Raw genomic sequence first — 22,332 nt, 5'->3', positions numbered from 1 at the left:
GAAATCCTATGTAATGCCCCTGAAATCCACTGAACACCTGTGAAACCCACTAGAATGCCCCTGCACCCCCACAATAGCCCATGGAACTCTTTTGAAAGCCCTTGAAACTCTGGAACGACCTTGACATTTCTGAAACTCCCTGAGAACGTTCTGAAACACCTTGGAACAGCTCTAAAACTCGTTAAAGACCCCTGGAACGCTCCTGAAATCCCCAGGAACCTCCCTGGAATGCCCCTGAAAACTTCTGGAATACCCCTGTCACTCTTTGAAAACCCCTGGAAGGCCCCTGAAATCCCCTGAAACACACCTAAACAGGGTGTCTACTCATAAGACAAAATAAAATTCCCTGAGTTTTCCAGGTCTTTTTCTAGGGAGAAATATTGAAAGTTTAGAATTCAAAAATTAGCTCTAATTTTTGAAATTATCGTGGATTTTTTCCAAAAATTTGTTTTGCAAAACTCTTTTAAAAATAGAGCGAAAATCAGTCATTATTTATAAATTTTTAGCAGGGATCTTGATTGCAAGAAATTGCCTTTACATTTTCACCGAGAACTGATTCAAGAAATGTTCAAACAATCTAAAACGATCAGTATAATATTCATTCAGAAGTCTAATAAGTAATACCACAGACCATCAATAGGTCGGCTCCAGAGGCACATTCTCCTCCATTTGGGAAATGTTTGCCATAAGATTCTTGCTTGAATTTCAACTGCAATTTCTCCTCTAATTTTTATAGTTTTTCTTTTTCTTTCCTTTCTTCTGCAGTTCTCCTAAGTTTCCACGCAGAGGTTTTTACGTATTTGCTCCCATAAATAGTTCCCTCCGATTTTTTTCGGTGTTTCTTCGGGATTTTTCAGAATTGTTCCTGGGATTTCTACCAGAGGTTTTCCCGAAATGCTCCCAGATGGATACTGTAGGCATAATTAATAAATAAATTGATTATAAAAAAAAATCGTTGAAACGTAACTGGAAGTTTGCATCAGTGTAGAGCCAGGAGTTGGAGCTCAGAACTTTAGTTTTACACTCGTAAGGGGAGGGGGGGGGGGGGGCTTTACACAAATTATGTCACGCAAAAATCGACCTTTTTTAACCCCCTTTCCCCCCTATGTCACACCTCAAACGCTCTGCAAACCCCCCCCCCTCCCCCCCAAAAGCGTGACGTAATTTGTGTACGGCCCCTAACAATATCCATATCTGTTACACTGGATAACGCTGCATAATCAACCGAAATTAGTGGAGCAATCTGAAGTCTACTAGCTTATTATAAACCATTGTGACATTCAGGGTCGTCCAAACTGTTCTATAATGAACTCCTTCCAATCTACAAGAATAACATTATGGCGATGAATAATAATTTTGCATAATCTGCTGGGATCCACGAAGCTCTTGGAATCTCAAATATCATTTACAGACACTATGGGGATGTTCCGGGTCAGCTAAACTATCTTTGAGTTCAGATCTTCAGGTCTACACTCGTAACATCAGCTATATCTAACATACTGAGTAACGTTTCATAATCAATCGCGGTGACTAGACCATCCTGAAATCTACTATATGTTATTATAAACCCTAGGAACATTGAGGATCGTCCAAACTATCCTGCAGTTTTTGCTCTTGATAGTTACAGTAGTTATTCTCACAGTGAACTTTAAACTGTAATCTGTAATCTCCCTGGCATATCATGAGTCATTTCAAAATAGTTTTGACTATAATGATTAACCTGGGCTTGTTAGGGGAATATCTGTAAATAAAAAGAAAATCGGGTTAAGTACGGTTCCTTTGAATTCCACTAAGAATTTGCATCCTTTGACAGATACGTATTTCGACCTCAACTGTAAGGTCGTCTTCAGTGTCTTGTACAAGACACAGTCGAGTCAAGTACAAGACACTGAAGACGACCTTACAGTTGAGGTCGAAATACGTATCTGTCAAAGGATGCAAATTCTTAGTGGAATTCAAAGGAACCGTACTTAACCCGATTTTCTTTTTTATTTAGTTTTGACTGTTTTGAGATATTCCAGATCAACAACACTACTCTGGAGACTATAGCCTATAGGTTTGCACTAGTGATAATAGCTGGGCTTCCTTGCTGTTATGAAGATTAGTTGATAAAAATAACTATTGTAACTTTCAGAAGACTTACTTGACATGATAGATTACAAACCGTTGCTTTGTATAATGAAAAAAGTTACCGTTACACCCGTAGACTTTTGATCCAAACTCAAGAAAAGTTTGGATGACCTAGGATATGCCGACTGATCTGATACTGTCTGTTGAACTTTCAAAAGACTTACTGGACATGATAGATTACAAACCGTTGCTTTGTATAATGAAAGAAGTTACCGTTACATCCGTTAGACAGTTTGGATGACTTAGGATATCCCGAATGATCTGATATTGTCTGTTGAACTTTCAGAAGACTTACTGGACATGATAGATTACAAATCGTAGCTTTGTATAATGAAAGAAGATACTGTTACACCCGTAGACTTTGGGATCTAAACTCAAGAACAGTTTGGATGACCTAGGATATGCCGACTGATCCGATACTGTCTGTAGAACTTTCAGAAGACATACTGGACATGATGGATTACAAACCGTTGCTTTATGTAATGAAAGAAGTTTCCGTTACATCCGTAGACAGTTTTGATGACCTAGGATATCCCGAATGATCTGATATTGTCTATTAACCTTTCAGAAGACTTACTGGACATGATAGATTACAAACCGTAGCTTTGTATAATGAAAGAAGTTACACCCGTAGACTTTAGGATCTAAATACTCAAGAACAGTTTGGATGACCTAGGATGTGCCGACTGATCTGATATCCTCTATTGACCTTTTATAAGACTTACTGAACATGATAGATTGCTAATCGTTGCTTTATATAATGAAAGAAGTTACCGTCACACCCGCAGCCTTTAGGATCTCAACTCAAGAACAGTTTGGATGACCTAGGATATCCTGAATGATCTGATACTGTCTGTTGAACTTTAAGAAGACTTACTGGACATGGTAGATTACAAATCGTAGCATTGTATAATGAAAGAAGTTACCGATACATCCGTAGACTTTAGGAACTAAACTCAAATACAGTTTGGATGACGTAGGATATCCCGACTGATCTGATTTTCTCTATTGACCTTTCAGAAGACTTACTGGACATGATAGATTACAAACCGTTGCTTTGTATAATAAAAGAAGTTACCGTTGCATCCGTAGACAGTTTTGATGACCTAGGATATCCTGAATGATCTGATACTGTCTGTTGAACTTTCAGCAGACTTACTGGACATGATAGATTACAAACCGTTGCTTTATATAATGAAAGGAGTTACCGCCACACCTGCAGCTTTTAGGATCTAAACTCAAGAACAGTTTGGATGGCCTAGGGTATCCCGAATGATCTGATATTGTATATTAACCTTTCAGAAGACTTGCTGAACATAATAGATTACAAATCGTAGCTTTGTATAATGAAAGAAGTTACTGTTACACCCGTAGACTTTAGGATCTAAACTCAAGAACAGTTTGGATGGTGAAATTCGGAACCATGCTTGTCATGACCAAGACGTAATCGTAATCCTGAACAACTTCGCCGAAAATTGTACTGTCCTATCTGGTTTCAATCTCGTGCTACATCCCACTAAAGTCGAACCGGAAATAACTATATACACTAGCGCTACGTGGTGGTGATATTTGGAACTATGTTCTTCATGAACAACATGTACCAACATGTTCATGACCAACAAGTACTCGTAGTCCTGAACAACTTTGCTGAAGATCGTACTGTCCTGTCCGGCTTCATTCTCGTACTATATCTCACAAAAGTCGAACCGAAAGTAACTATGTACACTAGCGCCACGTGGTGGTGGAATTTGGTACTATGAAACCCATCACCAGGAAGTGGTTGTTGTTCTGAACAGGTTTGCCGAAGACAGAATGTTGCTATCTTGTCGAGGTTCCGTCCGAGAGAACTCGCTACAAAGACATGGTACTTATAACCAATCTGGGAACCAAACGGAACCGGAAGAAGTTAAAAATGTGGAACTAATGTATTCGCCTGGTTCTCACCGGAAGCTTCAAGAGATTTCAATCGGCTTGCACTAAACCTTTCTAGGATAGTGTAGGATTCCGAATCTTTTGTTTTTCAATTGTTTTTTTTTTCCATAGTCTTAACTGTTTCGTTTTTATCCGGCTGGTCTGAACAACTTTGCCGAAGACGAAATTCTTCTATGAAGTTTGATTCTCGAGATATGTACAGAAGTTCAGAATTTTAGGACACACTAGTGCCACCTAGCGGATAAACCTACAACCAACTAGTTCGCTATCGGATAGCTCTTGATGTCCTGATCAACTTTGCCAAAGACGGAATTCTTCTGCGTAGTCTGATTCCCGAGATACAGCAGTTTAGAATTTCTAAGACTCTCTAGCGCCACCTAGCGGAAAAAACCTAGAACGAGTCTAAGACGAAGTTCGTCCATATATTTAGTCTGATTCTCGAGATACGAGCGCGACTAGAGACTGTATAGGGTCTGGGACCATTTGGGCAGGAGCACCAATTTTGGGCACTTGCTGCTATAACTCAGTCAATTTTCAATCGATTGCTTTGATTTTTGAGACACAATCAGCTAGGCACAGTATCTAGCCGTGTACACAAATTCAAGTCAATCGGTTTGAAATTGACTGAGTTGTAGCAGCAACTGCCCAAAATAGGTGCTCCTGCCTAAATGATCCCAGATCCTATATAGAGACATGCAAAGACGACTTCTTTTGATTGTTGTTCTTCTTCTTCGCCAGACTTTGTTTTCATAATTTTGCTGGCGTGCTCGATAGGTAGCCGATTTGACAGTTCGATAGGTAGATTTGGTTTCACTCTTTGCGGGACTGTGTTATAAACAGACTGTAAGCGCGACGATATCGGCAATGACTGTTGTTGATGCAACACCTATCAATGCAAAATATGTCATGATCACTAGCGCCACCTACAGGAGCGAATACGTACTAAATTACGTACTATCGGAGAGTCCTTGCTCTCCTCAACAACATTGCTGAAGACAGCAGTCTTCCAACATGTCTCATTTCTCCACAGTTATCGCAAAAGTTACTGATCTATAAATAGATCGCTGGGTGTAAATTACAGTAGACGTTCGATAAGTGCAACATGTTTAAATACGTTTCAGTTACCGAATGAAATTCGCTAACTGAAACGACTGACAGCCGTCAAACAGTTGTCAATTGCTGTTGGACGCAGCCAGAATGCACTCAAAAACATCGCAATGCAGCTGTAGTGCATCTGAAAAACATCGCAACTCTGTTGACGTTTCGTTTTTGACAGGTAGCGGTGCGATAACTGCAAAATTGTTGCACTTAGCGGACTTGCAGTTAAAAAGCATTGCAGTTAAACCGTTTGCACCGAGCGAACGTCTACTGTAACAGGCAGCAGAAGGCGATAGAACAGAGAAACAGACTTAGAACAATTTTCGTGAAAATCCATCGTCCAATTCTTAGGTACTAGGGTGCGGGCACCGGTTTTGGCCAGTCTAAGGGAAATCATTTTTATAAAAATAACCAATAATCCTATGAAAACAACAAATGCGTCAAAAGAAAGGCTTCAATCTATATTTTGAAGGAAAAATGCAGAAATCATGCCAATACTTGATTTTTGTATTAAAAGTGGCACTGGCCAAAATAGAAGCTCTGCCGCAGTTTTGGCCATATTCTTAAGTTTGGTTTCTATTTTGGCCAATCACGTGTATTTCTTATGGGAGTGGCCAAATTAGAAGCACCCTGGCCAAAATAGATATATGGGAGCAGATTTTTTAAGGAAATATATTTTTTTCTTCCAGTTTTTAATCAAAATGTGTGGTTTTCACAGCTGTAATCATCATATTGTATTAGGATCTACTAGTAAAAAATAAATTTACGCCTATTTAGATCGCAACAGGCTCAATACCGCACTATGGCCAAAACTCCGGACTGGCCAAAACTGAAGCTTCTACCCTACTAAATATAACCTGGTGGCAGGTACTGTTTAGGAACCTGAGTCAAAGTTAGAATTGATTACAAGGGGTCAATTATTGGTTACAATCCCCTATATAATCAGCTCATCATACTTCAATAGAACAGTCGCCGATAGAATCCAGTACCAGTCGTACCCTTCGATCACAATGAGCGATTCGTCAGAAAAGAGTGGAGAAACAATGCAGGTAGTGAAGCCCAGCAACAACAAGAGGTAAATTTGATTACATGATTGATAGAAAGATGGGGATAAAGAACATCCATGTTTGTCGTGAATTTCCAGCAAAGCCTTTCCGGACTTCACAAGCGACCTGTCCCCGATGGAAATACTCACGCAGCTCGTGAACAACGATTACCTGGCGGATGTTGTGTTCAAGGTGGGTCAATTTGGGACCCTGATGTATGCACACAAGATTGTCATCACGCTGGCCAGCAAGGTGTTCTTTGCGCAGTTCAACGGTCAGTTTTCCGACGGCCAACAGGATTCGCATCTGAAGCCCATAGTCATAAATGACATTGAGCCGCCGACGTTTCAGGAAGTTCTTTCGTACGTTTATTGCCGAAAAGTTAACCTGACCGCGGACAACATGCTGGACGTTTACTATGCTGCAAAGAAGTACATGCTGGTAAGCTTGCAGGCTCTCTGCGAAGATGCCTTCCGTCGGAAAATAGACGATGACAACGTTCTCCAGATTTTCCGCTACAATAGCCGCCAATACCATTTCGACATCGTCAATGAACTGTGCTTCAGTTTGATCTGCGATAACCCTCTCAAGTTCTTCAAGCAAGATGGCTTTGTAGAGCTGGATCAGGGTGCGCTGAAGATCCTCGTCGAGAGGAAACGAATGAACTGCCATGAGAGTCAATTGAAAGAGGCGATTGCGAAATGGGAGATCGATAATGAAGCACTGGATCTGTCTGTAGAGCCCCGGGTTCGATTGTGCCGGAAGCTTTACTTCTTCGGCAGACCTAGATATGGCGCACTCATAGATACCGACATCACGCTTCAAGTCCAATCACGAATTGCTTTGTATGGAGTTGGAATATTCGTAGGTGTTAAGTATGATACCTTTGTCCCCGGGAGTTCCGCGACGGTCGAGGTGGAAATCAACGACAAGTTGGTGGCAACCAAATCTGTGGAACTGTTGGAGAATTTGGAGACGTGCGAAATAATGTTCGAGAAGGTTAGCGTTGATGAGTCGTGTACTATGCGAGTGATCGTTGAGCCGTCGTGCAATCTTAGACATGTTCACATGTTTTACCTTTCCGAGTTTTATCTAGCAGATACCCTGGGCAGTTCACAGCTCACGATTGATGCTGCAGATGAAAAGATCGACAATTGCATTTCCTATCTTTTGTGTCAGGCTGTGGATAGTGATGCTGGTGAGGACTAATCTTAAGTCAATAGCGAAACATTTTGTAATTGTAAAAATGATAATAACAAATTAATTATAATAGAAACTGTTAATAAGTAACAAATATGTCATACTAAATATATGTATCATTTCGTTAAGTATGATTAATTTTCTTTTTTGTAACTCAAGACTCATAGACCAAGCCTTTTATCCCCTGTGCCCAAGGGCGTAGCCAGAAGGAAGCAGAGGGGGAGGGGTACTTCCACTGGTATTCAATTCAAACAAATGTCATGCTAATAGCAAAAGACCTGGGATTTCTTTATGATTTTTTCCGGGAATGCCTTCAAAAGTTCCTTCAAGTTTTTCTTCTGTAGGCCTTCTCCAAAAATTTCTCCCTCGTGAATTCCTCCACGGTCGTTGTAGAAGAAAAAATTGGCAGTCACTGGTGCAAATACAGTTCGGAGGACCAAAATGTTCCAGAATGTTCGCTCGAACTCGAATCGTCAGAGGGCTCACCTGCGGGACGGTTGTGTGGTTTCCTGGTAGCGTATTTGGGAGGTGGGGGCTGGAGCAAGTACCAGTTTCCGCTTCTCTCGGGTTCCTAATCGCCTAACACCCCAGTCAGTCGCGCACAGAAGACAAACCCACGTTTCGACAAACGACCGCACCAAAATTTACTCTCCCGTCACCGAAAGCCACTTTACTTGTGTTTTTTTCAATAATTCACGAGTTATGCATTCCATTTAAACGTGTTTACAAATTAATTTATTATTCTAAAATCGACCATGTGCGTCCTGTTTGCACGAGAAAATTTTCACTTCTGCAGCAAAACTTCAAATTTGAATCTGCTTGCTGCGATTGCGGTTCGCGCGGTGACGCTCGTTACCACGGCGACCCGCTCACGTGGTCGCGACGGTTGGGTCGACGTCAGCATCGGCGTCGCCAGTGCCCGAGCAAAAATGTTTGCGCTGCTTAAGACTGTTTGTCATAATGACAAATATTTGCCATTGTATTCCAACATTCATCCGAAGTTGCCATGATTTACGTTGTGTTGGTCATTTGTTGGACTTGTTTGGCCAAATATTTGTCATGGCTAATGGGACCTTTAGGGTGCTATTACACTCTTTGCCCAGACGCCAAATATTTGACACCATTTTTTTCTCTGTTTGTCTCTATTCGTTTCTCGAGAATGACAAATATTTTTGTTTGCTGGGTACACCTTGGTCAAAATTTAACTGTCAAAAGTGGTCAAATATTTGGCATTGGTCAAAGAGTGTCATACTATTTAGCTTTACAGTGTTCGCAACAGAATCTTCAAGAAATACTTCAGGAATTTCATCCAAGATTCCTTCAGAAATTCTTACAGATACTTCTACAAGAATGCATCGAAGAAAATTCTTCCAAGGCCTCAAATAAATGAACTAGATAAAAAAAATCCCCATGAATTTTCCCAAAGGTTCATGGAATCCTCCGAAGATTCCTTCAAGAATTCTTCTAGGGATTTCACCTCCTGGAATATCTTTAGAGATTCATCCAGTAATTGCTCCAGTGATTTTTTAAAGCATTCCTCCTGAAATTTCATCCAAAGTATTTCTGCAAGAATTTCCCCCAGAAATTCTTTCTGAAAATTCTACCAGATTATTCAAGAAATAATCGGAGAATTCCTTCTAAATTTTCTACAAAATGCCCTTTTAAAGTTCATCCAAAAAAATCCTTCAATAATTCGTCCAGAAAATACTGCGTACATGGATTACTTCAGAATGTCTTTCAGGAATTCGTTGAAAAATTCCTCCCTCCTAGGATTTCCTAAGGAATTCCTCATGAGATTACTTCCGGGATTCCTTCTGGGGTATCTTCAGCAATTCTTCCAGTTATTCCTCCAAAAATTCCTCCAGGGTTTTAGCCTAAGTTAAAATTCACGAATAAACATAAATTAAAAAAAAATCTCCAGGGTTTCACTCGGGAATTCCATATGGCGAACAGCTCCAATTCAGGAACAGCTCTGGAGGTTATCTTACAAATTCCTCCAGGTTCTAATCTTGGGATTCTTTTAGGAATTTCTCCAGGAATTGTTCAGAGATTCCCTTAGAAATTCCTCTTGGGATTGCTTTCGGAATCCCTCCACGGATTTCTTCAGGAATTGCTCCAGAAGTTCGCACACGAACTCTTTCTGGGATTCCTTCAGATTTTTTCAAGAATTCCCGCTGCGATTTCTTCAGGAGCTCCTCTCGAGATTTCTTCACGAATTCCTGCTGTGATTTCTTCAGAAATTCTTTCTGTGATTCCTCCAGGAATTGCTCCAGAATATCCTCCGGGTATTCCTGCAGGGATTCCTCGTGAATTTCTTCAGGAATTCCTGCAGGGCTTGGTACAAGAATTCCCCTGGAAATTTCTCTTGAGATACCTCCAGGAACCCCTCCTTCGTAAGTAACGACGACCAGGCTTTCCTTCAGAGATTCCTCCATGAATTTCTCTAGGGATTTTCTCTAGGGATTCAAGGCATTTCATCAGAAACTCCTCTAGGAATTTTCCCACGAATTTATCCAGGGATTTCTCTATTCAGACATTCTTTCTGGAATTCCTTGACGAATTCATCCAAGAATTTCTCTAATGATTCCTGCTGGAATTCCTCTAGGAAATCTTTCAGAAATACCTTCAGAAATTCGTCCAGGAATACTTTCAGAAATTCTTCCAGGAATTAAGGGATTTCTCTAGGATACCTCCTGGCATTCCTCCAGGAAATTATCCAGGCATTTCTCCAGACGTTCTGCCAGGAATTCCTTCTGTCGTTTCTTCAGGAATTTCTCAAGGCATTTCTTCAGGAGTTCCTCCAGGGATTCCTTCAGAAATTTCTCCAGGTTTTTTTCCCAGAATTTCTCTAGGGATTTCTGCAGAAGTATATCTAGGGATTTTTCTAGGAATTCTTCCAGGAATTTCTCTAGGAATTCCATCACGGATTACCTCAGGGATTGCTCCAGGGAAAAGTTCCTCTATGGATTCCTCCAAGGAATTTTTCCAGTAATTCATCCACGGACTCCTCAGGAACTTCTCCAAAAATTTCTCCAGGAATTCCGCCAAGCATTCATCTAGGACTTTCTTCTGGTTTTGCTTCAGGAACTTCTCCAGTAATTCCTCCAGAAATTTCTCCAGGAAATCCTCCAGGGATTCTTTCAGAAATTCCCTCAGACATTCGTACAGGAATTCTTCAAAGAGTTCTTCTAGGAATTCCTGTGGGAATTCTACCCGAGATTTTTCCAGGAATTCCTCTAAGGATTCCACCAGATTTTTTTCTAGGAATTCTTCCAGGAAATCGTCAAGGGATTTCTTGAGAAATTTCCCCAGGGGTCGCTTCCAATTTTTTTTCACGAATTCATGCAGGGATTCCATCCAGGATTTTCATCGGGGATTCTTGGAATTCCACCATTTCCAATTTCTTCACGAGTTCCTCCAAGAATTTATCCAAGAATTTCTGTTGGGTTTTCTCAAGGATTTCCTCCTGGAATTTCTCTATGAAATCCTCCAGCGAAACCTCTAGAAATACCTCCAGGTATTCCTCCAGGAAATAATCCAGGCATTCATCCAGTCATTCCCCCAGGAACACATCCAGGCGTTTCTCCAGGAATTCTTGCAGGAGTTCCATCAAGTATTTCTCCACGAATTTCTTCAGAAATTTCTCCGGGGATTTCTCCTAAACTTCCTTTAGGGATTCCTGCAGGAATTTCTTTAGAAATTGTTCCAGACATTCCTCAAAGAAACTATCAAGAAATTTCTCTTGGAATTCTATAACGGATTTCAGTAGGAATTACTCCAGGGATTCATCCAAGAGTTCCTCTAGGGATTCCTACAGGGATTTATCCAGGAATTTCTCTTGGAATCCAAGGATTTCTCTAGGAATTTCTACAGGCATTCCTCCAGGCATTCCTTCCCGAATCCTTCCACGCATTCCTTTAGGATCTCCTACTGGACTTTCTCCAGGAATTCATTCAGAAATGCTTCCATTAGCTCCTTCAAGAATTTCGACAGGAATTGCCTTAAAAATTCCCACAGGAATTTCTCCAGCAATTTCTCCAGAAATTCATCCAGGTATATCTCTCGGAATTCCTCCAGAGATTGTTACAAAAATAAAATACAAAGAACGCACGAATATTGAACTTATAACACGTTGAACAATTATTGTCTTATTAATGTAACAAATATTCATACCCGTAACAAATATCATCCGAGAATTCTTCCTGAGATTCCACAAATAATCCTAGTTTTCCTGCAGGAGTTTCTCCTGTCATTCCTGCATGTATTCCTCCCGAAATTCCATCAGCTATTCCTCCAAGTATGCCTCCAGGAACTTTTCCAAACATTCCTCCAGGAATTCTTTCAAGAGTTTCTTCAGGGATTTCTCCCAAAATTTCTCTAGGGATTTCTGCAGGAGAAAATCCAGGGATTTCTCTAGGAATTCTTCCAGAGATTCCTCCAAGAATTCAATCAGAGATTCCTCTTGGATTCTTACTACGGATTTCTTCATATATTACTCCAGGGATTCATCCAAGAACTCCTCCAGAAATTTCTCCTGAAGTTGATCCAGGAATTCCTCCAGGAATCCCTCTAGGAATTCCTCCACGCATTCCTCCAGGCTTTTCTTCCTGGTCTTCAGAAACTCTTCCAGGCATTCCTCCAGGAATGCTTCCAGGAGCTTCCTTAAGAATTTATTCAGGAATTTCTCCAAGTATTCCTTCTGAAATTTCCCCAGGTATTGCTCCAGAGATTCTTTTTTCTTTTTCCTAAAATTCCTCCCAGAATGCCTTCTAGGGATTTCTCCAGCAATTCGTCCAGGGATTCCTTCAGGAATTCTTCCATGGGAATTCTCTTGGAATTCTAACAGATATTTCTTTAAAAATTGCTCCAGGAATTCCTCCAAAGAATCCACTAGGAATCTCCCCAGGAATATCTCCAGGGATTCCTCCAGGCTTGATTTCAGACATTCCTCCAGTGATTCCGCCGCGAATTCAAGGACTTCTTCTGGAATTTCACAATGAGTTCCGGGAATCCTCCACTAATTCCATCCCAGATTCTCCTTATAGTTTTTTCTAAGTCTTCAGAAGTTTTTTTTTCACCTCTAGAATATTCCTGGAAATTTCATTCTTCCAAAAATCCTCCAGGAGTTCTCTCGTGGATTGCTTCAGGAATTCCTTCCAAGATTTTTTCACAAACCCATTCCAAAACCAGGGATTCATTCCAGGAATTCCATGCGAGATTCCTTCCGGAATTCCTTCTGAGCTTTCTTCAGGAATACTTTGGGCGATCCTTTCAGAAATCCTACAAAAACTTCTCTAGGATTCTTCCAGGAACTGGCTTCAACTTCAAGAATTCCTTCCGAAATTTCTACGGCAATTCCACCGGTCCGGGAACTCCTCCCGGGGTTTCTGAAAAAAACTCTTGGAAATCCTTCCGGGATTCCTTCGTACAGGATTTTTTCGAACAGGTTCCAACAGTTTCTTCTGGGATTCCATTTTTCCAGGAATACCAAAAGGAGCTATTAGAAGCATATCGGATGGAATTCCTTGACGATTCGCAGAAATCCTAGAGAAACCTTGGAAGAAATCCCTTGAAGTCCCAGAAGGAATCTTAGCAGGAGTTCATGGAGGAATCTCAGGCGGAAACTTCGAGGAATCTAAAAAGACGAACGGCCCACACAAATCCGTATGAATTAGCTCGAGAAGCCTCCAGTATTTCGACAATTGCACCTCCTCAAAGGCTTCGTCTTCGTCTGCTTTCCCGCTATACAAACTTCACAAATTCGGTTCTCATCTTGGTCTTCACCATACCGTGCATCCACAGCTTCGGAGGCTACATACTATTCAATTTGCTTTCCGTCTTCAGAGCTTCCAACAACCAATGCTTCATCACACGAGGCCAAATACGCAGTGCCTGCTTCCATACCGAAATTCACTTTGCCTCTGGTTTCCACCTTGGGTCGCCGATTGTTTGGCTTATTTACTTGATTGCGATTTCTTTCGTCCATTGGTTCCTTCTTGCATTCCGATCGTTTATGGCGTATCTTCCACTCACAAACTTTTGGAGCTTCCGGATGCATAACCTGATAAACTTGTTGAGATTCCTCGATTGCTTCAACATGCCAAACGCTCTGTGTCCACTCAGACCCTGTTGAGGAATTCATTTCATTTGTTTATCATTACATGACAATCATAATTAAACGAAATCAACAATTCTTCGCCACAACACTCGGTTCGTGGCGCCAGTCCTTCATCCTCGTCCGCGTCCCACATTTGCCAGATCATTCTGCACCTGGACCGCCCACCTTGCACGCTGCCCTCCAGATCTTCTTGTACCATCCTGATCTCTTGCGAACACCGCCGGTTGTTGTCCGGCATCCTCACAACATGTCCCGTCCATCGTATGCTTCGGATTGCTAGGTTCGCCGTAAAGTGCATGGTTCATTCTTCGCCCACACACTGTTCTCCTGCACACCACCAAAACACCCGCCACCCGAACATTTCGAATGCTTGCATGTCCTCCTCGAGCATAGTCGATGTCTCGTGCCCGTACAGAACCACCGGTCTTATCAACGTTTTGTAAATGGTACATTTGGTGCAAGCGCAGATTCTTCTGGAGCTCATAGTAGGCTCGACTTCCCCCGATGATGCGCCTTCGTATTTCGCGGCAAACGTTGTTGCCTGCCGTTAATAAGGACCGGGAGAGACGAAGTCCGTCACCACCTCAAAAGCGTCCCCGTCTATAGAAGAAACACTGCTGCCTAAGCTTGCCCCGTCGTTTGTGGTTCCACATGTAAGCATATACTTCGTTTTCGACGCGTTCACCGTGAATCCGACCTTTGCTGCTTCGAGTTTCAGGCTGGTGTACAGTTCTGCCACCGTTCCAAATACTCTGGCGATAACGTCCGTGTCGTCCGCAAAGCACACAAATAGACCGGACTTCGTGAAAATCGTACGTCGGCTGTTGATTCCGGTTCATCGCATCACACCTTCCAGAGCAATGTTGAAGAGTAGGCATGAGAGTCCGTCATCTTGTCGCAGTCCCCGACGAGATTCGAATGAACTGGATAGTTCACCCAAAACCCTTTTGCCCACCGCCCATCGTTGCTTTAATCAGTCTAGTCAGCTTCCCAGGAAAGTCGTTTTCGTCTTGGTTTTCGTCCATGATTCTCCATAGCGGTCGATACTGTCGTATGCCACTTTGAAGTCGAAGAACAGGTGATGTGTTGGGACCTGGTATACACGACATTTCTGGTGGATTTTCCGTACGGTGAAGATCTGGTCCGATGTCGACCAGCCGTCGATGAAGCCGGTTTGATAACTTCTCACGAACTCATTCGTTTTAGGTGACAGACGGCGGAAGATGATCTGGGATAGCACTTTGTAGACTTGATCGCTCTGAAGTTCTCACATTCCAAATGGTCACCTTTCTTGTGAATGGGGCAGATTACCTCTTCCTTCCACTCCTCCGGTAGCTGTTCGGTTTTCCAGATCCTGACTATCAATCGGTGCAGAGGCAGGTGGCCAACTTTTCTGGGCCCATCTTGATGATTTCAGCTGCGATATCATCCATACCAGATGCTTTGTTGGTTTTGAGCTGATGAATGGCATCCTTAACTTCCCTCAGCGTGGGAGTTTGCTCCTTTCCGTCCTCTGCTGCATTGTCGTAGTCATTCCGTTCGCTGTCGTGGTCTCCGTACCTACGCCCTCCTGGCGTATTCAGGTGCTCCTCGAAGTGCTGCTTCCACCTTTCGATTACCTCACGTCCGTTCGTCAAGATCCCTGCATATTTCAGCTCGCGGCACGAAGCCGTTGCGGGATGCGTTGAGCTTCTCGTAGAGCTTCCGTGTTTCATGAGAACGGCACAGCAGTTCCATTTCCTCGCAATCCGCTTCTTCCAGGCGGCGCTTTTTCCGCCGCTTCTATTTGTATCGCTCCACGTTCTGCCGGGTTCCTTGCTGCAGCATTGCCGCCCGTGCTACGTTCTTCTCCTCCAAAATCGATCTACACTCCTCGTCGAACCATTCGTTTCGTCGATTTCTTTCCACGTATGCGATAGAGCGCTCTCGGCTGCGTCGTTGATGGCTGCTTTTACTGTTCTCCACCAGTCCTCTAGAGGGGCCACATCGAGCTCGCCCTCGTCCGGCAACGCGGCCTCGAGATTCTGCGCGTATGCTGAAGCGACATTCGGTTGCTTCAGTCGCTCAAGGTTGTACCTGGCCTGGCGCTGGCGCTGAGTACTCCTATGATGATCTTGACGTCGTGTCTAGGGCAGCTATTATACTCGCATTCGAGTTGCGCGTAGAATGCGTCCTTGTCATCATCAGTGCTTCCGGAGTGAGGGCTGTGCATGTTTTTATGCTGAAGTTGAAGAATCGGCCCTTGATCCTCGACCTGCACATTTTTTCGTCGATCGGCCACCAACCGATCACGCGCCTTTTGCATATCAACCATCACTATACAAGCTGTTCCCAGCTCGCGTATGTTGCCGCATCTTTGGTACCTAGATGGTATGATTACTTGTAAACGTTCGCACCTGCAGCGCTACGATGCCGAACCCGCGGTCCTTCAGTAGATCGACGAGTATGCGGGTGCTACCGAATCGATGAAATTGAGAGATCTGAAGTTCCATGTTCCAATTGCAAGTGCTTTTTGTTCGCTGGGGTCGTTGCCGTTGGTCTCGGTTCGTATTTTCTTGTTGATTATTCCGGAGGGACCCAGTAAGATTGTCAAAGCAAACCTGCCGTCGCTGTCTGACCAAAGCTTCCACCGGGGTCGGTTACCCGATCTTCCCCAAGGTTGTTCGTATTCCGGGCGATTCCAAGTTAGGGAGGTAGGGATAGGAGTTGCATGGCAGGGAGCAGAGGGTCTGATTCACTGTGCCAGCCTTTACCGTGCTTCAAGAGCAAGAGATCTAAAGCGGATAGCGGGAACGTAAAGTGATTCTTCGCGAGGCCAGAACGGTTCTCAAAGGAAAGCTACAAGGAGCTGTGTAGAGAAGCAAACGCCAATCCCTGGGGACAAACTTACCGCGTCGTGATGACGAAGATCAAGAGCCCAACGGCACCGGCTGAAATATGCCCTGACAAGCTGAAGGTAGAAGGAAGTAAAGCTGGCGAAAGCCGAGTGTCTAACGAAGAGCTCCTTACGATAGCCAAAAGACTCAAAATGAAGAAAGTCCCTGGTCCGGATGGTATACCCTACATGATGTTGAAGGCGGCGATCATGGCGATTCGGACGTGTTCAGGACAGCGATGCAGAAATGTCTCCCAGACATTTGGAAGATCCAGAAGCTGGTGTTACTGCCAAAACCAGACAAGCCGCCAGCAGGAGACCCAGCATCCTATCGACCGATATGCCTGCTGGATACGGTAGGAAAGCTTCTGGAGAAGATCAGCCTGAACAGTCTGGTTAAATGTACGAGAAGCGAGAGCGGACTGTCTAATAGGCAGTTCGGGTTCCGGAAAGGAAAGTCGACATTGGATGCAATCCGGACAGTTGTTGCGAATGCGGAGAAAGCTGTTGGAAGTTAGGTAGCGTTGAGCGCTCGGATAGCGTCGAACCTTCAGGTGCGAGTTTGGAATGTTGAAGCGAGGTAGATTTGTTGGCGTAGGTATGTTGTTATTGAAGAAGATTGAACAATTGTATATACCTGGAATGAATAAAGAGTGTAGCGGTTGCTGATTGAGGTATCAGTCGGCAGCCGTCTAGTTTGATGGAAGATGTCTAGCGTTTTATTTTCATTGTAATTTAGAAACAGGCATCGACGGAGCTAGCCTCGCTATGGCCTGCGTGGCCATGGTGGACTAGCCTCCAACAGGATATGGGCCCAGGAGCGTGTTCTACAGCACGTATCGACCGGGAGAAGGATCGGCCGCATAAGTCGCGGAGTCGCAGCACGGGATCCTTGGGCGGATGGATTGGCTGCAACGGAGGACAGGATCCATGGGAATGTTGGCGTTACGGGTCAACTGGATGTCTGCTGGCTGGTCACCGGAAGGAGCTCGAGGATTGTTGAGTTGGATCGGATGCAGCTCGGTGGTCGCACCTGGACGAAGAGGTTGGCGACAGGAGGAGTGATCCGGAAGACAACATTTTATTTTCATTGTAATTTAGAAACAGGCATCGACGGAGCTAGCCTCGCTATGGCCTTCGTGGTCATGGTGGACTAGCTTCCAACAAAAGCTTCAAAGCAGAAGATGAGAGGTTATCGACACTGCGTCGTGGCTGCTATAGACGTGAAGAAAGTATTCAACAGCGCCAGCTGGGTAGCCATTACAAAAGCGTGAAATAACACAGAGAACAGAGTGGTCACGCAGATCATATCATCGCTCCAGCGGAGATGGTATGAAGACCGAAGGGTATCGGGTCACGATCGGAGTGGTACACTGGAAGTCCCGTCTCTCTGGAGAAATACTCATCCTGAAGTAATTCCTGGAGGAATCTCTGGAAGTCCTGGATAAAATCCTGGTGGAATCCCTGGAGAAGATCCTGAAGGAATTCCTGGAAGAATCTCTGGAAGAATTCCTGGAGGAATCTCTGGAAGAATTCCTGGAAAACTCTCGAGCTAATTCTGGAGGGATTCCCAACGGAATTAGTGAAGGAACCCCCAAAGAAAATCCAGGATGAATTCTCAAAGAAACATCTGGAGAAGTTTTTGAACGAAGTCCTAGAGGAATTCCCAAAAGAACTCATTGAAGAATACTCGAGGAGTCTCTTCGAAGGAATAATTGAAGGAACTCCTGATGAAGCTCCTAAAGGAATTCCCGAGGAAACACCTGGAGGCATTTCTGATGGAATGTCTTGAATAATTCCCAAAGGAACGCCTGATGGAGTTCTAGAAGGAACTCCTTTAGTAAGCCCCAATATAACTCCTCAAGAAACTCTCGAAGGAACTCCCTAAGGAATTACAAAAGGAACTACTGAAGAAATTTCCGATGAACTCCTGAAGGAATTTACCGGAAAGGTTCTAGATGGAATTACTAGAGGAAATCCTGAGGCAGCACCTGGAAGAATTCCAGAGTACCTTCAATGAACTCGAAAGTAATTCCAAAAGGAATATCTGGAGGAATTTCCGAGGGAACTCCTTAATTAATTCCCGAAGGAATATCTGGAGGAATTTCTAGAAGTACCTCAGTAGAAATTTCCAAGGAACTCCTGCCGGAATTATTGGTGAAACTCCCGAAAGACCACATGAAAGAGTATCCGAAGGAAAACTGGGAAGAATTTTCGAAGCATTTTTTTTTTTTTGAAGTTCTCGATGGAACTCTTAGAAAATCCTGTACAAATTTCCAAAAAACCTAGAGAGGTTCCCTAAAATAATAATCGAAGGATCTCCTGGAAAAATCCCCGATGGAACTCCTAAAGAAATTCTCGAAGGATCACCTGAGGGAATTCGCGAAGAAACTCCTGGGGAAACTCCCGGTGGCAATCCTAAAGTAATCTCCCAAATCAAAGGAAAAGAAATTCCCGATAGAATACCTGGAAGAATCCCAAAAGGAGCTCCCGAGGAAAATCCTGGAGGAATTTTCGTAACATTTCCTGAAGGAATTCACGATAGAGCTTCTAGAGAAATTCCCGAAGGAATTTCGGGAGGGATTTCAGAAGAATTTACTGGAAGAATTCCTGATAGACTACATGAAGGAGTACCTGAAGGAGCAGCTTGAAGAAATATCAAAAGAACAATAGGCACTAGGAATCCCCTGGAGGTGTTCTCGAAGGAACTGTCGGAGGGATTCCTGAAGGAACCACTACAAGAATTTCCAACGGAATTCCTGCTGGAATTCTCGAATGAATCCCTGCTAGAGATTTTGATGAAAGAGTTCCTGTTCGGAAAAAAGTCCTGGTGGGGTGGAGGATTCTACAAATCGCTCCCATACAAACTTCAAACTGTTTTTTAAATAGGTTCCCGGGCACCAAAATTCATGAAAATTCGGATTTCGGCTCAGTTTTGCATGCAGATTCTGAATATGGAATTATCTCAACACCGCTAAAGAAGCCAATTTGGTCAAGTGTAGCAGTGTGGATGGTACACTGAAATAAATTTTGTTGTGGAAACTACCGATTCCATAGTAAAATTACTAACCGTACCTATGATTCTCAACCGACAACAAAATCTGTTAAGGTAACTGAAATATGCTTGAAATTACAATGCATTGTAGTAAATTCAATTAAAAGCATAGTCGTCTCAACAACAAAACATTGTTAATTTTTCCAGGACACGCATTTTACAACACAGTATGGTTAAAAATACAATGCTCATTAGTTAAATTAAGCTTATTTTTGGTAATGTTAACTGCACTGCTAGTTAAGTTGACAGTATTTTAGTGGAATTAACTGGAAATTGTTGTCGGTTGAGAATCATAGGTACGGTTAGTAATTTTACTATGGAATCGGTAGTTTCCACAACAAAATTTATTTGAGTGTAGTGACGCAAAAACAAACGGAAGAACATGAAAAACATAATCAGAGTAGGTTACGAATATCGAAACTGAGCAAGTCTTTATTAAATACACTAGCGAACCTAACCTCAAAACGTCTGACAACGCTCAGGTCATTTTGACAGATGTAACATGAGCATGAAAAGTACGGCAACAAGATCGATAAAGTAGAATATATGATCCGTCTTCTTCGTGCATGTGTGTGGGCTGCAAAATGGCATGAGAAGTGTCAAACAGTTTCATGGTTAGCTTTGTTGGTGTAATGAAGAAGTACGGGAAATCAAGTTGAGGAGAGGAATTCAGCGAAGAGGAGTTGACGTGTCCAAAGCTGTTAATGTGAACAAAATCTTCCCGAGGATGACTCTCTACAGCACAAATGTGTTCCCTTGAGTGTTTTCTTTCAAAATATCTAATCAAACTTCAAAACAACAAGGACAATTTCGGATGATTGAACTAGCCGTAGACTTTGAATTTTTTAAACATCATAAAACAAAAGGGGATCCCCTTTGAACAACCATAGTAGCAAACAATAGACCTCACTTTGACACCCGGCACGTGGCAACCAGCCTCCGTTCTCACTCACATGACACTTGATAACTAAAAGCCTACTTTGATCGATACATACATAAATACTTTGATGAAATCCGTCGTTTTGTTGTCGATTTTGTGTGTAACCACAAAATCTATATCGCACCAATATGAATCAACGGGTGAAAATGTGTGAGTGATGGAGGCGTGGTACCTTCTTGGCGCTGGGTTGGCTGTTTCCGCTGGGGGATCCCATCTTTGATTTACAACTGTGTTTTTACACTTTTATTCTGATCGGACTCGCTTTTTTTTTGTTGTTTGATACTTTTCTTCTGCTGTTTACAATAATATTTCTGCTTTTCCTATTTAATAATCACTTAGATTTTACTACACAGTTTCCACAGTTTGGGAGACACCACTCGATCGCTCTCGTTCCAAATCGCAAACACTCATACACACACGCGCAGACAATTTCGTTCGTCGGAAAATATTTAATAAACACGAATCGCAGATTAAGCTCTAGTAATAGTACTCTGATTATTTTTTTTTTGTTTGCTTGTTGTAGAGATCAGCTGCGTCCACCCCAGGGTTTTGATTTGTAGAAAAAAAAGTGAAAAAAATATCCTAGCAACTTTCTTGGGGGGAACTAGCGAGCTCAGTCACTCAATTTTAACGGGCACTCATGCGTCATCTCTCTCTCTCTGTCGCTGTCGGTCTCTCATCACTGAATAATGTTACACTACAATGAACATTCACTTGATTTCTATTTATATATATACTGCTCAATTTCTGTGTTTCATCGATTTTTGACCGGGATGCCTCCTTCCAGCATCCTCGAATGCTTCACATTTTCTATCGAGTAATCTAGGGAAGGTTTAATAATTACACATACATATATGTAAAAGCAAGTATGTTTACTAATAAAAATAGAAATAAAGAAAAAAAAACTTATCACAAAAGCTTCACAAATAATTATTTTAACTACAGAGGGGGAAAAATAAAATAAGATTTTTTGTTTTTGTTTTGTTCCTTCTTTTCTACGTACAACAGCGGAGCTCTTTTACTTGATTTCCCCACATTTGTGTGTGAGTGTGTAAAGCAGAAGCTTTCCGCTGATCTCTCAAACCACCACGATTGGGGTTTTGCTCTCGATCATCTTTTGGGGGTTGTTTGCGTGTTTGTGTGTCTTGTGTTTGATTGTTTTAAGTAGACTTAAGTTTCGCTTACCTTCATTGGTTTATCGACGATTATGGGCCCACGGGAGTGGGCTGACACAACCCACCCGGAGAGCGAAGCGGATCTTGATTTTGCTTGAGAGTACGATTGTTTTTCTTGTATGATTGTTTTTCTTGAAGGGAAATCTGTCGGTCGCTATGGAGACGCTCTGTTAGCATCATCGCCGGAAGCCTACTTGGATGGTGTGGCATTCCAGTGTTTTACTAGAGAAGTTGACTTGTTTTCGCAATTTCTGGTGCCGGGGATGAGCGTTGATCACCAGCTCGGTGATCCGTAAGGCACACCCGCTCGTTTCAGCCTACTTGGATTTGTATTTTTGGTAGATTGTAAAAGTACGATCATTGTTTTTCGTTTTTTTTTCTTAAGAAACACAGTTCTCTGATTTTTTGCTTTCTTTAAGGTAGAATGAGGGTAACACGATTGGTTTTCGTTTAGCCGTTCGATTGGAAGCACGATTCACACATGGGCGGGGAAAAGTGTTTAAGGAAGCGCCGGATTGCAGATTCTCCCGTTGCGCGGTTTGGATTTGAAGAAGTTCTCTCTTTGAGCAAGAAGCATGCTTTGGGATACTACACAGCTTTGGCGCAGGAGATCGGACACTGGAGGGCGGGGGGAGCTTTACTCGTCATCCTTCTTGTCCGGCTTGAGGTCAACCATTTCGTGCACCTGCTTGGCTGAGTATCTGTTTGGGGTTTTGGAGAAACATTGGTTAGGACTTCGCGAGGTCATGTTATGAGTCTTGAT

General features: G+C 42.8%; 2 protein-coding genes across 3 annotated transcripts in view; one reads left to right on the top strand and one right to left on the bottom strand.

The window, feature by feature from the left end:
- Positions 1–6,085: 6,085 nt before the first annotated feature.
- On the top strand, positions 6,086–7,526 carry LOC109406235 (BTB/POZ domain-containing protein 6). The gene has a single exon (XM_062847445.1). The coding sequence runs from the start codon at positions 6,342–6,344 to the stop codon at positions 7,413–7,415; it is 1,074 nt and encodes a 357-aa protein (XP_062703429.1). The 5' UTR covers positions 6,086–6,341; the 3' UTR covers positions 7,416–7,526.
- Positions 7,527–20,289: 12,763 nt separating this feature from the next.
- Positions 20,290–22,332, bottom strand: part of LOC115253705 (ETS-like protein pointed) — a 369,875-nt gene continuing 367,832 nt past the window's right edge. For both annotated transcript variants that reach the window (XM_062847443.1, XM_062847444.1), the window contains one exon: positions 20,290–22,270. In XM_062847443.1, coding sequence (XP_062703427.1) covers positions 22,207–22,270 — 64 coding nt within the window. In that variant the 3' untranslated portion in view covers positions 20,290–22,206. The remainder of the gene's footprint in view (positions 22,271–22,332) is intronic.

This window comes from Aedes albopictus, chromosome 1 (assembly GCF_035046485.1).
Source record: "Aedes albopictus strain Foshan chromosome 1, AalbF5, whole genome shotgun sequence".
NCBI classification, from domain to species: domain Eukaryota; kingdom Metazoa; phylum Arthropoda; class Insecta; order Diptera; family Culicidae; genus Aedes; species Aedes albopictus.
This window is presented reverse-complemented; position numbering and strand designations above follow the sequence as displayed.

Coding starts and splice junctions, on each gene's coding strand:
- LOC109406235 (XM_062847445.1), top strand. CDS start 6,342: ATGGAAATACTCACGCAGCTCGTGAACAACGATTACCTGGCGGATGTT.